The sequence below is a fragment of the Ambystoma mexicanum genome, chromosome 6q, assembly GCF_040938575.1.
Source record: "Ambystoma mexicanum isolate Mex_15411 chromosome 6q, UKY_AmexF1_1, whole genome shotgun sequence".
In the NCBI taxonomy this organism is placed as follows: domain Eukaryota; kingdom Metazoa; phylum Chordata; class Amphibia; order Caudata; family Ambystomatidae; genus Ambystoma; species Ambystoma mexicanum.
In genome coordinates this window covers 129591148-129607682 of record NC_090937.1, presented here as the reverse complement: position 1 = coordinate 129607682, position 16535 = coordinate 129591148, and the positions used below count along the sequence as shown (strand labels likewise).

Sequence of the window (16535 nt, the reverse complement as noted above, 5' to 3'; positions counted from 1 at the left end):
ACTTGTAAAAACGCGATTGCACTTCAGCATCAATAGTTACTGTAATGCGCCTTCGAGTCCAATGTCTACCTTTCTGGGAAGATCACAGACTCTATCGTCGCATGAATAATTGCTCAAGATTAAAATAAATCATGAAACGGTGGTGATTAGAAAGAACCCTCCTAGCCAGGGAGATCAATGATTACTTCAGCTGAGAATCAGCGCCAGGGAGGTGCTATTGGGTCTAGAATTCGTGGGAGGAGGCTGCCATCTAATGGACACTTTCTCACATTGCCATGCAGACAAACGCTGATCCTTTGTCCTCCTTATGTCCTTACCTTTAACTCGATGATCAGTCTTCTGTAGCTTGAAGTTTCAATGTCAAGCTCATTTGCATACATTTAAAACACGTATCTGACAAATATTGTAATGAAGGTCGTGATTTACTGTGCAAATTAGCTCGCTGGAGACGTGCGCTGGTCTCCATTTGGACGGAGCACCTAGCCCTGCTCTCGATAATGCCTGTGGCTCTCAGAGAGTCACCTTGGCTAAATGACATTTCCCACAGCTACTTTGAGAAAGATTGATGGCAGCAAAAAGGAAGGGGCAAAAAACGATTTTCTTCAATGTTCGGGAACCCTAAAGGAGTGTAATACCTGTTTGACATGTATGTGCTGTGATTGGAAAATTCAAAGCACCAACCTCTTGAAAAGTATTCTCTGTATGGTTAATCGCATTTTCATTTATATGTTTCAAAACTCAAACTAACAAATTGCCTCTTTGCCATCTGATATGCGAGTCCATGTTTCTTTTCTGCATGCAGCCAGGCTCGGACTGGCCTATAGGGCAATGCCCAAACCAAAAACGCAAAATGCTGGTATGGAGCTCTTTTTTCTGGTGAAAGTGGGCCTCTTAAGGAGTTACTTCACTATGCGGCTAGTCGTTTTGACTATTGTTGCAGAATAAATATTCTTTAAATTGCACAATTTGCATCACATTTTATCAATAAACTCCCCCATGGGTACTATTCAAACAGACTCTCACAAAAGGAATGAATTTACATTTGCAACTGTGGGCTACTTTTTCATTGTGCCCCAGGCAATTGTATGCCCCAGTCTGACCCCGCATGCAGCCGGCTATATTTGTGTCTGCCGGCACTACATGCCTGTTGATAAGCGTGGTGACTGCAGTACTCCGTCTTGGGTGTTTGTGGTGTGTATGGGCACAGATGTATGTGTGCGTCAGTGCTGCATGGGTTCAGCCCTGACTTTCTGGTCGGTTTGTCTTAGGTTGGGGTGCAGTTCTGGGTCTTAGTGCATCCCATTGGCTTTGGATTAGCAACAGCAAAGGTCTATGGAACTCTTAATGTGTGTTGCCCTTTTCAGTTCTGGCCATTAGGTGGCACTCTAAGCACTGCCTACAAGCTGGAACTAGTGTCATGGGAAGTCAATAAATGTGAGAGATGGGACGTGTGGATGGACACAGTCTGTGGGCGTTGCTTGGTTGTATACCCACCCATTGCTATGCTAATTTATACAGCTATTTCCACCCTCTACCTGCCGATCCAAATCCAAACTGTACAACCCAGGATCTTGTTGAGCTATCTATATGCTTTTACCTTAATTGCCCCTCGTCTAATAAGAATGTATTAACCAGTTGTGCCTTTAACCACTTTATGCAAAATAAGAGTCCTTGCACCAATTCCTCAGAGTAAATTCCTGTTAAGAGCAAGCATTGGTAAAGCCAACGGCACAGTCTCCTGCATAAGCATTAGATAGGCATTTGCCAGGCACTGCTAAAATATGCCCACAGGCTAAAAACATGTATCAGCATGTGTGTGGGATGCATTTGAGATGCGTTACTTGCTTGTGTTTAACAAGCCACAGCTCAGCGCCCACGCGCGGGCGCGTCTAGGCTCTCGGTGACGTGTCGATGGGGAGTGATCGAGTTATGGATTTTAGCAAACGCTCGAGTGGCTTCATGTTTGTTGTCTGGGTCTCGAGAAAGGGGGGCAGGCGGGGGTTGCTTTTCTAGTGTTGGGTGGGGGTTAGGGTTAAGAGGTTTAGGGCCTGATTCACAGATGTGTTTTAAATGGCGCAATCCCATAGGAAAACGCTCTGTGAATCAGGTCCTTAGAGTTAACAATTAGCCACAGATTCGAAGAGCAGGCAAAGTTCTACACTAAGGGCCCGATGCATGGAATATTTGCCCGGTTCAAAGTGAATTTGCACTGCTGAAAAGTGACCTTTGCACTGCCGACACAAACCCTGATTCATGGAAATGTGCAAAGTGTATTTTTGCAGTGCAAAGTCCGGGAAAAGTAATTTTGTACTTCAAAAATTACCATGCGCTGACTTTGCACTGCAAAAATACACTTTGCACGCTTCCATGAATCAGGGTTTGTCTCAGCAGTGCAAGGTCACTTTTCAGCAGTGCTACGTCACCTTGAACCGGGCAAATATTCCATGAATCGGGCCCTCAGTCACTAACTAGACTAGTAGACACTGGCCTAAGGCTGCCACCACCGTGTTACTTTTTGACGCTTCACAAGCCTCTTCTCCATATATTATAATATTACCCTAATTCAGAGTGCAGTGCATTTGATTTTAAAAATCACCATCTCGCCTTAGGATGTATAGCTGGAGTTACTCAGAGATGGCTACTTACTCACAACTGTAAACAAGTATGCATGCCAGCGTAACTCGAATTCCACATCTTAAGGAGAGACAGTGTTTTTATTATTTTTATTAAAGGCACTGCACCCTGAAATCAGGTAAATATTACAATACGAGTACGCCTTATGTCATCACACTGGACATAGGTCACACCACATCTGACCCTAGATTGTGTGAGAGAGAAAGAGATGTGTCAAACCAAGTTGCTAATGAGATGTTTGCATAATACTAACCCATCAACGTATCATACATGATAATGGGAAGACATACGAGGTTTTAAAGCTCAGCACTAAAGTTGGCACGCAAGCCGTGTACCGGTTTGCCCACTTCTGGCTGCAGAATAATAATAGAAGATGAAAGTGCAGGGCCTAAGGCAATAGCCCACTAAATGCTCCCATTGCAACCTGAAAAAAGGTTTATGAATGACACAGGAGCACATCAAAATATAATGAGGAGTACTTGTTAAGGAGTGGGCCTGACATTTAAGAAACAGAACCACAAATGCCCAGACTTCATGCTCCCTTCATGTAGGTAATACCTGAAGAGAGCTACAAAGAGCTTGTTAAATGCCACACCGGTCATAGACTTCCCACCTATAAGTCATAAACTAATACTACAAAAATTACTTGCTGAAGTTAAGCTTTTCATGCTTCTAAAACTGCAGTGTTACATTTAGTCCTGAGCGACAGAGCGGAGGTCTGCAATCTTTGGCTCATCCAATTTTTTGGACTACAACTCCCATCAGCCCTAACCAGTGCAGTCAATGGTAAAGGATCATGGAGTTGTACTGCAAAACATCTGGCGAAGCAAAAGTTGCAGACCCTTGCCACAGAGGATCCTTCTGAAGAAAGCTGGAAAAAGATTTAGGTGACCCATTGCCCATGACATTTGGGCAGAGCCTCTGTCACATGAGAGAGGGACCTAGAAAATGCAGGGAACATGCTGGGTATTTCTTCTCACAAACTCACAACAACAAACAACACCAAGAACAAGGGTGTATTAATTCATGCACATCCCAAATACTTAATGCTTAATATATTGACCTCTAAATATAAAATATAAATATCTTTATTAATTGAATATGAACAATGATCATCACAAAACAAGTTTGCATTATCTTACATTTGCAGTAAAAACCTTTTGCTAACATGTATCTCACATTCCTTGATACATCATATTTGGGCAGAGCCTGTATTTCTTGCTTACATTTTACAGATAGAGGTACCTGTACATTTCTAACCCAAAAATACACACACATGTATCTGCGTAAATGTATTTTAAACTCAATGCTTTACAGCAACATTTTACTTTGTAACTAGAGAGAGTGCTGCTTGGTTTGAGCATAACACATTTACAGTGTATTTAGGCTGGATGGGAGACTGAGGACGGATATGCACAAAAACGGGATTGTATTTCAAATTGCATCTTTCTTAAGCAACTGGATCAGCCTCCCCCTTTCTCGCTGTCTTGAGCAGGATCTCCTCAAGGTCTGTAAGCACCTCAAGACTTTTCTCTTCTCCTCCTGCTTCCCTCTCTCCCTCCTGTGCAAAACTCCCGCAGTTGCTGTGATTGGTGGCCTGTGCCCTTATGTGTTCTTCTGGTTACTGGCCTCTGTCCAATCGCCCGCAGCATCCGCCCTCCCCCTGCACTTGCCTTCGGGCACCAACTGGCCTGTGATGTCTCACAGGATGGCACTTAATGTATTGGCTGGTGATCCCTCTTCCGACAAGTGGTCACTGCCTGGCACTTACCTCTTGCCTTTGCAACTGGCTCTCTGGCACTTCCCCCCTCGTTGAAACCTGTAGCACTTACCACCTCCCCTCTTCCCTCTCTCTCTTTCTGCACTTGCACGCTCCGAACATTCACAAGGCCTAGAAGGACGGCTATTGTATTTTTGCTCATCGCTGTTATCAAACCCCTGTCTTGCTATTCCCTTGTTCCCTTCCCTTTGCCCTGTGGGTGCTTTGAAACGCAATGTCTTGATATATAAGCACCTTACAAATGCCCAATAAAATAAAATAAAATGAATTAGCAAGCCACCGCACACACATTTCTTTATTTTCCCCATCAACAATGCCCTAGAAGAAAACTAACTGCACCTCTTCACTCTATCCAGATTGTGCCACAAGAAGCAAACCACACTGTCCATGCTCAACTGTACCCAACATGTGACATTATCTATTATACTGCACTGGAGGGGTCCGGTGCTATACCCAAAATGGCACTGGGGCACAGTGGCATACGGTGCTTTGTTTAGGCTCAAATATGCCAGTACGACTGTTATAAAGAGAGCATCGATAGTGTAAAGGGGCTTGGAAAAGGGAGTCATCCTCGTGTGCTGATTAAGAACCTCTCCACTAGTGCTCAAATTGTATTTTTTTAAGGCAAACTGTCATGACCTTAAATGGCCTACAATTAAATCATAATTCGCTCCTGGTTAAGGGTGCTCATCAGGTGGCTGGAAGAGCAGGCGAGAATACAAAGTGTACCACCCGCTCTTACCAGCCACCCGATGCCATTCCCCGTTTGGTGCCATCTTGATTGTGGAGATTTGTGCTCCGGTCCCGGTGGTCCTCCTCCCGCCTGCGGCCGCCCCTATAGTCATGGTAAAAATAGAAAAGGGACTAGGGGCCCAATTCATGCAACTTTTAGTGCGGTGCAAAGTTACTTTGCACTGGTGCAAAAGAGGTTTTGCACTGCCAACAAACACCCTGATTCACAGAGCAGTGCAAAGTGTATTTTGTAGTGCAACACTTGTGTATAGGTGCCTTATAAATGCCATATCATATCACATCAAAGTGACTTTGCACCCATTTTGCACTAGTACAATGTCGCTTTGCACTGCAAAAATACACTCTGCACCACTCTCTGCTGCACTAATAATTCCATGAATCAGGCCCTAGTCCCTTTTCCTGTGGCAGTGGGCACATTTAAAAAAAAATGTATTTCTCGGGATAGCGTGGATCCCATCTCCCGAGGAAAAATAAAAACTATTTGCACCCCGGACAAAGTCTGCGGTGCAAATAGCTATGAGGCTATGAAGCATGAAGCTGGACCTGTGGGGCTTACATGGATGGTAACGGGCCACATCCCTCTGCCTCGGCTCGGTCTGGCGGGCCGTTACCCCCTGGCGAAATGTGCAATATTGTTTTTAAATATATTGGCTGATTTTAAAAATAAAACGAAAGATAGGAAATTAGGGGTTCAATACAGGGAAGCAATAAAGTGTGCAGTAATGTTCTACTTTTCTGTCTTTTATTATTATCTTGAATGCAAACGGGGGAACCTGCCAAATAGCTGCGAATATGCCAGGATATCTGTGAATACTCAGGACACCAGTTTGTTGCTTTAGAAATGGCCCTCTACCTGCGTGCTTTGGCAAGACCAAATGCCGCTCTGCTGCCGTGCCAGTCCGTGACACTATCAAGTTTGGGGCTTGACCGAATGAGCCAATTAGCAGCAAAGTGCAGTATTGATGTAGGCACACTTTCCAATCCCTCAGCAGCTGGCTACACTAGAGCTGCCGCAGCAGGGGGAAGGTTGGGGGTGGAGCCACAATAATGTGGGAGGGGCAGTAGCAGCATCTGGAAACACGGACTGGTGGAGTTGCACAAATTAGCTAGCATTGTGAAATGGCCTGAAATGAATATCTAATTTAGAGATACGCAGCAATGGAGAAAAAAAAACAGCCTACTCACTAAAGGTATTCATGTTCTTTCTGCATGTCTCACAGCCGATTGGCTGATTTTCACATAAGTAACACTAAAGTTAAAAATACAATTTAACAGCTTGTATTGCCATTTATGCATTTCGACCTTTGTGGGCTGACAACAGTACCAGACTTTGCCCATTCACGTATATGCAAAGCTCACGTTTCTGGGTTCGAAAATGGACAATGTATGCATTTGCACTGCTGATGACAATCTGCTGCCTCAGCCAGTTGATACACATACCATTGCGCCCCACTCCTTTTTGGAGAGGCTTGTCCAGCAACAAACACTACCCCATATTTCACTCTATAAATGCAAGAGTACAATTCCCACAATGGGTCTTCGGCGTGGACGAGAAGTCGGTGACTGGTGTACTCTACATGAAGCAGAGTACTTGGATGATCTGGGAATATTGTATGCTATTACACAGAGGAATGTATGTACACACATACATCTTGTTATTTCAAGACAGAGAGACAGAGTTGCACAAAATTTTAAAAAAGCAAATTGATCATGAGCTGGCATGATTATTCAGAAAGGGAAACCATTTGACAGCTGGCATGATTACAGTACTGAGTTCACCAGTTCCCTTATCAGCCTTGGTCATCTAGGAGGGATCGAACTGGGTATAATGTGCAGTTTCAGCTGATGATGACATTCTGTGACCTCAGAAACTTCTGCTCACCTGCTCATGCCATACTTGAATCAGAACATCAGGTTTAATTGTGTAAGTATTAATTTTACAGTATGTATAACTGTAACATTGGCATTCATCGCATAGCACATTATGACTTTATGTAGCCCTGATTTTATGTAGCCCTGATCTTAAATCTCATAAACTTGCTCATCTAGAAAATAAGTTCTATCGTGGAAATGATGTTATTCCTTGCGACTATGGCATGTGATGGGTGCTTTCAGTTATTCTTGGCCAATCATCCCCAAAAAATATTTGGGCCATACTTAAAAAGTAAATGGTTGATTATATTGCACAAACAAATATTGCAATCAATAATAGAAGGTGGCAGAACACAAAAAATGAGGGCGAGCATGCAAAAAAGTGGGCGTTCTGAGGGATGGCCTGCAGGAAATCCCTTGCACACCAATTGCACCAAACAGCACGTATTCATAGAACACCCGCAGAGGCTCTTGGCATAGTAATGGTCACGCAAATCCCTTGATCTCTACGCCACCTGAAAGCAGGCGTAAGTACACGTGTGTGGAGGAATCGCAGCGTGAAGATGGGTTTGCATGTCAGATATAGAGGTGCGTGTACACAACCGGGGGTTCCGATCTAACCTATGTGTGATTGTAAAGTGTTTAGCGGGCTGCACAAACGGTTTACAGGGGTTTGCATGCAGAGTTTCAGAGTTACTGAAATTACTGAGTTACGATTTTTCATACGCATGTTGTCGGGGTGACAGCAACAGTTATGGGGAACCTGCGCAGGGTCCCTGAGATGCAATCCTGCTTGCGGAGGGCCCCATGCACTGTCTGAAGGGTGCATGCATTCGCGCCCAGGGAGCACGCAAAGGTAGCTGTTCTGGCTGTTTATACTTTGCGTGGGGGCGTGTGGAGGGTTTTGGCATGGCTCGCGAATGCGTTTACTTTGTGCAGTGAATTCCATGAATACGCAGGGCATTCATTTTTTATTCTGCACGCTGGCTTGCGCAGTAACCCTCTCTACGAGCATCCCTTGCAGGACTTCTGCGCACATTTCTATGAATCTGGCACTTAGTGTCAAAACAATAGGCCTTGCCATAAGTGGCTCTATTGGGTGCGTCTCAAGCGTGCTTCTCAGGATATTTTGGAGCTGTGATAGTGGGAATATGTGTTTATTAAACCAACTGTTTAATTATCTCCAAAGGTTGCTCTCAAGTACAATATACTCATCCATTGTCTAGCTACAGTATGAAGGAAACATTTTCGGGGTCTAACACTCCAGTGGTGCCTACTTGAAGCCTTATGAAAAGATCAAAACTGTCAATTGTCAATACGTATGAATTATATTTTAAAAATCCTGTTGTGATTCACCAATATTACCATGTCCCCTGCTTTAATGTTTATAAGGGCTCTTTGATAGTTGAAAAGCATATATATATATATATATATATATATATATATATATATATATATATATATATATATATATATATATTTTTTTTTTTTTTTTATGTCTGACGATAAATCAGCTTTTGACACCCATTGATGTTCCTAAGATTTCTTTTGCTTACAGCTTTATAGTCATTTATACAAACCAGTCCCACAAAATGTCCACTGTTTATGGCTTGAAACACGTGGCCATCCGGCACAGTTATAAACTGTAATGTTAGTGGGTTTGCTGCCACACTCCACTGCCATTTGGATGGTCTTTTGATCCACTGGTAGATATTAAACAAATGGGAGTTGGGTTTGGTTTGTGAAGAAAGAGGAAATATACAAGATAGCTTTGATATTGTGTGGTGTTGTGCAGTTATAACATACCTGGGTACGGTGGGGATCTATTTCTAGGTGGCTTAAGCCAAGACTAATAGAGAACCAATGTCCAAAGGCTAGATTTGTGTGTTCATGGTTCCAGGAAGCATTCATCGGGATTTTGATATATAAATTGGATACAGAGGTGTAGCATTGTGATGCTTAATGGCTGTCAGAGGGATGTTCAATTGCCATGTGTGGGAGGATTAGCTGGAATGCATATTATGTGTTGAAACATAGAGTTTGAGCAGGTTAGTGCAAGAGCTGTCATGGAAGACCACAGTGGCCATTTGGAGCATCAATCCGTGTGGCCATGCCAATGTCCCTGTAGGGGTGCGCCTGTGGAAGGGTAATTCTGAGAAGTCCTGAAGCACCCTAGAAATTGATTTAATTTAGGAAGTCTCTATATCAATGTGTATGGAAAACTTCTCCTCCAGATTTATATTAGTGATCCCACCGGGTACACTAGAAAAATGTGTTTAAAGCCCCAATGGCCCTTCCATATCTTCTTTTTAGAAGTTCTATTTACTAGGTGTACCTCAAAAATCTTCTTGTGCAACAAAACTGGTTATCTGAGAGAGGGCTCCATATCCCCATACAAAACAGTGGAGCCTGGAAGCAGCACTGCCATGTTCACTGCGCTCTTTGTGGCCAGAGGATGTTCATTATTCACGAAAGCCAGGTTTTCAGTGGGCTCTTCTTGGTTATTCCACAAAGCCAGATGTGCCAGATGTTTTTCTTCTTTGTGTTTCGAATTCATACTAGTATGTCAACCATCGTTTGTTGACAGAACAAACACACTGTGATGACTGCCCTCCCCTAACATTGGGTTCATAACAATGCTGACTGTCCCTGTTAACTTTACATTTGGGAGTAGACACTTATTCTAATAATGTAACTATTTTTTTTTCTCATCCACAGAATTCTTGAGCTCCAGCAAAGTGGAGACATGGATGTCCTGAAGCATAAATGGTGGCCGAGAAATGGCAACTGTGACCTGTATTCTTCAGTAGATACTAAGCAGAAAAGCAGTGCCCTGGACATAAAGAGCTTCGCCGGAGTCTTCTGCATTCTGGCGGCGGGCGTGGTGCTGTCCTGCTTCATAGCTATGGTGGAAACATGGTGGAACAAGAAGAAGGGCTCAAGGGTGCCTTCCAAAGAGGTAAATATTTATTTCAGGACACGCCCACAAGGCTTTCCATCAAAATACTGTTATTAGAATGCCAACAGCATGAATATGGGGGTATTCCTGTATCTCCCACCCTCCACCCTAGATAGAGTAAAGGTGGCAGGGGTTAAGATGATGATGGAGTCGGTGATAAGAAAGTGCACCATCCTGAACCCCCAGGAAGAAAACTGAACTATTGCGTGCGGCCTGATGTGCCATTGGCATATTAAACAACAGCCTTCAGACATAGATCTGTCTAAAGCCCTTCAACATTAAAACCTTTCGGTCATGGGGTCACTGTTTAGAGAATCCTGAATTAAACTCTTTACATGTCATTTCGTTTTAAGATTATGACAATCTACCAATTTACCAAAAATCCCAATGCTAACTGAGGAAAGCCCTATTTCCAAGTCACAAAATTATCTAAAGAGCATGTAATGTTCATTTGCATTCAAGTACTTAAGGATTACATGATAAATCGTAGTATAAGATGTATTCCATTGTTAAAATTGCAGCATTTACAATAACAGAAATGCGTTCAATCAATTACAATATTAAACAGGAAGTTATTCAACACTTTTTCACTGAATTCCACCAGTACAAAATAAGTACAGTTCATCAGTGCAGATTTTACATATACTTGACAATCTTGCTCAGATGCTGTTTCCTGAATCTTCCTTAAACCCTAGTACATTACTGAAGCAATAAGCCCTGAGCGGGGGGGCATTACCACTTCACGTAATGCCATGGGGCCCATAGTTACAGGCCCGAACGTAAGACTGTGGTACTAAAAACACTTTTTAGTACAACAAAGTCTGTTTTCCCTTTCCATGGCGGCCATTGAAAACAAAAAGAAGTAAACAAATAAAATGGCCACCATTGAAAGAGAGAAGGGACTACACATAGCATGGGACTACACATAGTCCCTTCTCCGTTTCCATAGCGGCCATTCAAAAATACGGAAAAAAAGTTAACAAAGAAAATGGCCGCCATGGAAAGGAGAGAAGTGAATACACGTGTTCCCTTATTCCTTTCCACGCCAGCCTGTCGCAGATTGGGGGCAGACACACTTTAGACAGAAGTGTTTTCAGCATGTCTGCTCCCAAAAAGCAGGTGAGCAGGAGGGAAGGAAGTGAGGTAAGGTGGAAGGATGAGAGGGGGTTAGAAGCACTTACCTCATTCCCCGGCAAAGGGAAGATAGTAGCCACCAGCCCTGAGGAGGCTCAGGGTAGCATGATTACTGTCTGGTAATTCCCAGAGTTCTGAGCCTCCCATGGACTGGGGAACCGCCACACTCTCCTTGCCAGATTCTAAAATGTATTAACTTTGCAAGGTTGAACAAAAAGTGATCTCAAAGAGTTAGAATTACTGTATTGCTCACCTAGCAATTTTTCTAAAGACGAGGCGTGGTGCATAAAATCCAGAAGGTTAAGTGAGACAAAATTACCTCTCTACAACAGAAAATAGAAAATAAACAATCCTTAATTTCCACCGCTAATTCACACCTCTCCACGGATCACCAACACATACCCTCCTTCCACTTCAGAGAAGTGTCCAAAGCAGAAACGGGCAACATACTTAGGAAGCTCAAACATTCTAAACGTGAAGGGGATATCTGCTGTGCTAACATCATCAAAAACTGCTCGGTATCCCTAGACCCATTTATCACAAGATTTATCAATGCCTCCTTCTAAATGAGCCAAGTCCCAGACAGCCTAAAACAATCATGGGTACTTTCCCAACTAAAAATAAACCTTGCTTGACCCATAAGCTCCCAACAACTACCGTCCCATCACAACAGTCCTGTTCCTGCTAAAGATCCCGGACAGGGCAGCCTATGAGCAAATACAAATCATCCTAGAATCCAACCACATCATGAAGGTGCACCATTCAGGTTTCTGGCCAGGTCATGGGATGGAATCAGCATTACTGGACCTTAAAAAACAGCTTGATGCCTTCATAGACAAAGGCATGCATTCCTACTCCTCCTGGACCTCTCTTTTGACTTGGTGGACCACAAAACAATTTCATGGCCTCCGCCAACTTCTCTTGCGAAGCCATGACTTGGATAGCCTCTTTTTTGGAAGGCAGATCTATGATAATTTTCTCAGACACTGGCAGTGCCATTCACATTCCCATTCTGTGTGGAGTTCCCCAAAGTTCATGTTTCTCCACTTCCCTCTGTAACATTTTTACTAAACCCCTATTCGAGCTCTTGGACTCCATCGGCATAGCCTTCACCAACTATGCCAATGTCACCCAAATTCTCCTCCTGCTGTCAGGCATCTATGAGACAGACTCCCTTACCATCAACAGAATATACACCACTATTCAAGCCTGGATGGCTATGAACTACCTATGCCTCAAGGATGACAAGATGAAGATCCTACTGGTGGGGTCACCAGCCATGCTGAAAAAACTCAATGCACAATTTTCAACCTCCACAATAGATGGCATAAACATCCCAGTTTCAGCATCTGTAGAAATGCTGGCCGTCTACCTGTATATCTTGCTATCCCTCTCCAGACAGGTGGTTGTGATTGCTTCCTTAGCAACATACACAGAAAAACTGGTTAATGCAGTCAGACAATTCCTTACACTGAGCAGCTGCCTCATCATTGCCAGAGCAATCACAGAAGCGATACTGGACTACTGCAACATTCTCTTTGCTGGAACATAAAAACAAAACATCAACAAAATGCAGGTAATCCAAAACAATGCCCTTCAAACAGCACTCAACATTCAGAGAAAAGATCACATCTCAGCAGCCAGAAAGGAGGCCCATGGTCTCCCAATCCGAGAAAGAATGATATTCAAGACACTCTCCATCACGCACAAATGGGTTACTAACAATGCCCCAGAATACCTGCCGCAGACAATTGTGAGATCTACTTCCCCCAGACCAGCGAGGGCCATCCATGACCACCGCTTTGTTCCTCCAACTTTCAAAAAAGTTAGAGGAGGGGGCTCCAACTTCCCTGCAACTGCAGTAAAACATTAAAATTATCTACCACGTCCCTAAGGGCAGAGGAATCTTACTGGCTGTTCCGTAAGGCCTTAATAACTTGTTTTATTTGCCTATGTGACATTGGTTGGTGGCTGACTACATCCAGTGAAATGTCCTTGCACGTGTGGTTAGCTTCCTGCCTGACTCTCTCCGCTCTCAGTCTTATGTCTAAGTGTGTAACTGGTTTCCTTAACACTGCCATGAGGCCCTTGGGTTTAGGTGCTTTACAAATGTAAAAAATAAATACATAAAATAAAATAAATTGATTCTATAGCTTGATTACAAAGCCTAGACCTGTGCTCAGTATAAGGGACTGGTCTCCAAGCCCTCTCAATGTCACGGATCCAGAGCTGGCATGTCAATATTCTGATGTCTACATTCTGTAATTCCAGTACAATATTTAATGAAAGTTTTACATGAGGGCAACTATCTTACCAAATTGTCACTAATAGTTTTCTCTTTTAGACTATAGCTACATGTGCTCTTTCGTTCCATGGGGGTAATAGGAAATAAATGTAGAGAGCCCTCGAAGTCACATTATTCCGATAACATTGAGACTTAGACATTAAAGAGGAGGTAGTTATAGGTTTCCCTAGGTGAGAGGAACTTCCCTAATTGGTTACAACAAAGGTTTATCTCTCGTAATTGTTTTCCAAAGAAAAGTCAGATTTGATTGCAGTCACATTTAATTGGAAGATTGACTTAACAATTCCATGATTTATTGTTTTTGACACACACAAAATTCTTCAAATAGGACCCTCCAGCTTATTCCAATCTGTTCTTGAATTATGAAGCTAAACGACAGCACGAAGCGCAATCATCAGGTGCATATCTTCCACAATTACCTTCCACGGTTGGATGCAGTTGGATCTCCATTTTTATTTTCAATGGTCCTTAACTCCGAATAAATGACCCAATTGTTGTTCTCGTTTGCCGGTAACAAGCTTGTTCTATTAAACCTTTAATTCAAAAGTGAGCATTAAATTGGTGTAATTCAAAACAATGCAAACCAATCTATTTTCTAGGCAAAAATCATGATTTCCACTCCCCAAATCATGACCTTTATTTTGGTCATATCAATAATCAGTGAATTTAGATTAAAGTACAGATGTAGACAGAGCAGAGTGTATTTTACCCCAGTGACAGAGTGGTCGCTAAGTACTGTGGAGGTCATTACGACCTTGGTGCTAGTTGCACCAACTTTACCACTAAAACTACGTTTACACCATGGTGGATGGCGGATTTACCGCCCCATTCCAAGGTGAGTGGGGCGGTAAATCCCCATTTCCCATTTTCCCTTCCCCATTCCCATTTTTGCCCCATAGGGCATAATGGGAGTGGGGAAGGCGCTAATTACGCCGCCTAAATTACGGCAGCGTAATTAGCACCATGGCGGGTTAGCACCATGGATTTTAACGCCTGCTAAAAGCAGGCGTTAAAATCGGAATCAGGCGTTAAGGGTTAACGGTGGCGTTAACCCTTAACGCCTGAGTTGTAATGAGGCCCTGTATCTTCAGTATAATAGTTGGCCACCCGATTTGTGGATAAATCATAAACCTGCTCTGGCCTTTAAGCATATTAGAAATATAAAAGTTTATTTGGAGTCAGACCAACATACTGAACGGTTTCAGGCTTTACATACTGACCTGTTTCCGACTTTACAAAGTATCCATACCTGATAACAATGCCATCTTACTGAAGCATACTGCTTCCCAGGTCTCTGTTTATAATTTGCCAGTCATTCCTTTGCAAACCAGCGAGTTGCCCCAATTATTGAGCTTGAGCCAAAGTTACTCTCTTTGTACCCAAGCAAATGCATTTCTGAAATCAAGAAATGCACCATATAGCCACGTGTTCTTATTGTGCATATCTGATCCCACTGCCCTTGCAATAACCACAGAATTCACAGAAGGCAAATCTTTTTTTTTCCTTAAACAAGTTTGGAAATTGTTAAGGAGACTACATTGTTCATCCCATTGGTCTATTGCCTTACATAAGGAGGCCGAAACATCTGGCTCTCCCGATGTTTTGGACTACAACTCCCATCAGCCATATGAATCGCGATGGTGATGATTCATTGGAGTATTATTTATTTTATGTATTGGTCATTTGTAATTCGACTATACACAAGTGTTTTGAGGCGCAGCAAGGAAGGAGGGGGCAGGGTGGGAAGGGGGAACAGATAGGAGAAAGTAACGATCCTAATAGGCCTTGTGACATTCAGATTGTGCAAGTGCTGTAATGAGAAGTGCAAGGGGGAGGGCAGGTGGGGTCATGCAGGAACTGGGCTGAAGGACACATTAGAAGGGGAGTGACAGGCGAAGCAAGGTGGTCAGGGCCGGGGGAAGCAGAGTGTGAAGGGGTCTAGAACTAAGTGCAAGTTAAAGGGGCTGATATAGCTCCAAGGGGTGCAAGCCAGCCAGTCAAGTGTAGCGAGGGGCCAGTGAGGGCAAGTGCAGGTTAAGTCATGGGAGGGAGGGTCAGGGGAGGGCAATTGCAGGTGTAGACTGGACACAGGGGTGCCTGGTGCCCTATATGACTCTGAGGGATCCAGGTTGCCAGGATGTGGCAGAAGAGGACTTAACATGGAAGGGGTTGGGGGAAGGAATAAGAGAAAAGGAAGGTCTTGAAGAGCTTCTGTAACTTAAAGAGATCCGGCCCAGGTCTGAGAGGGGCAGGGATGCCATTCCAGAGGGAGGCTCCAGCAGAGGGGAGTCTCCTACCCCCCACTCTTTGCTTGGAAAACATCTGATTTGCAGAGAGTTAGAGCTAGATGAGAGAAGGGCTCTAGTAGGGAGGAATTTAAGGAGAGAGAGTTGGATGTAGGGGGTCCCGGGCCCAGGAAAGCCTTGTGGATGATGCAGAGGGTCTTGAAATTGATCCTCGCAGTAACCAGGAGCCAGTGTAGAGATTTAAGGATTGGAAGGATGCAGCCCCTGGGCTAGTGTCCAAGGATACGTCTCACAGTACTATTCTGAATTAGTTGAAGGGGGCGAATGCAGGAGTTTGGTAGAGTGAGGAAGAGGCTGTTGCAGTAGTCCAACCTGGAGAGAACCAGAGCTCTGGAGACATTGAGTTTCTGGGGGAGGCCGAGAAAGATGAGAATGCCTCTGAGGAGGTGCAGCTGAAAGTGGGCAAAGTCTGTGATGTGAGGAGAGAAGGAGAGAGAGGAGTTGAAGATGACGCCAAAGGTCTTTAGCTTTGCAGGAGGGTGAGGGGAGGGGGCTCAAGGAGGGTGGCCAGAGTGTGGAAGGAAAAGAGGGAGCAGGGGTCCCGGTGAAAAGGATCTCTGTCTTACTGGCATTAAGGCAGAGACCATTAGTAGTGTGCCATGCCTGAGTAGCCGACAGGCAATCAGGAATGAGAGAGGAAGAAGGGGGGATAGAGGAGGGAAACCTGTAAGAGAGCTGTGTGTCATCAGCATAACAGTGAACATTAGGAGAGAAGGTGGATAACAAATGGGCGAGGGAGGCTAGGTAGATATTGAAGAGCCAGGGCGAGAGGATAGAGCCCTAAGGGGCACC

At 43.9% G+C, this 16535-nt stretch overlaps 1 protein-coding gene across 2 annotated transcripts in view; it reads left to right on the top strand.

The window, feature by feature from the left end:
• The window catches only part of GRID2 (glutamate ionotropic receptor delta type subunit 2), a 2892146-nt gene that overhangs the window by 2838807 nt on the left and 36804 nt on the right, over positions 1-16535 (top strand). For both annotated transcript variants that reach the window (XM_069630564.1, XM_069630565.1), the window contains exon 15: positions 9758-9998. In XM_069630564.1, the coding sequence (XP_069486665.1) occupies positions 9758-9998 (241 nt within the window). The remainder of the gene's footprint in view (positions 1-9757; positions 9999-16535) is intronic.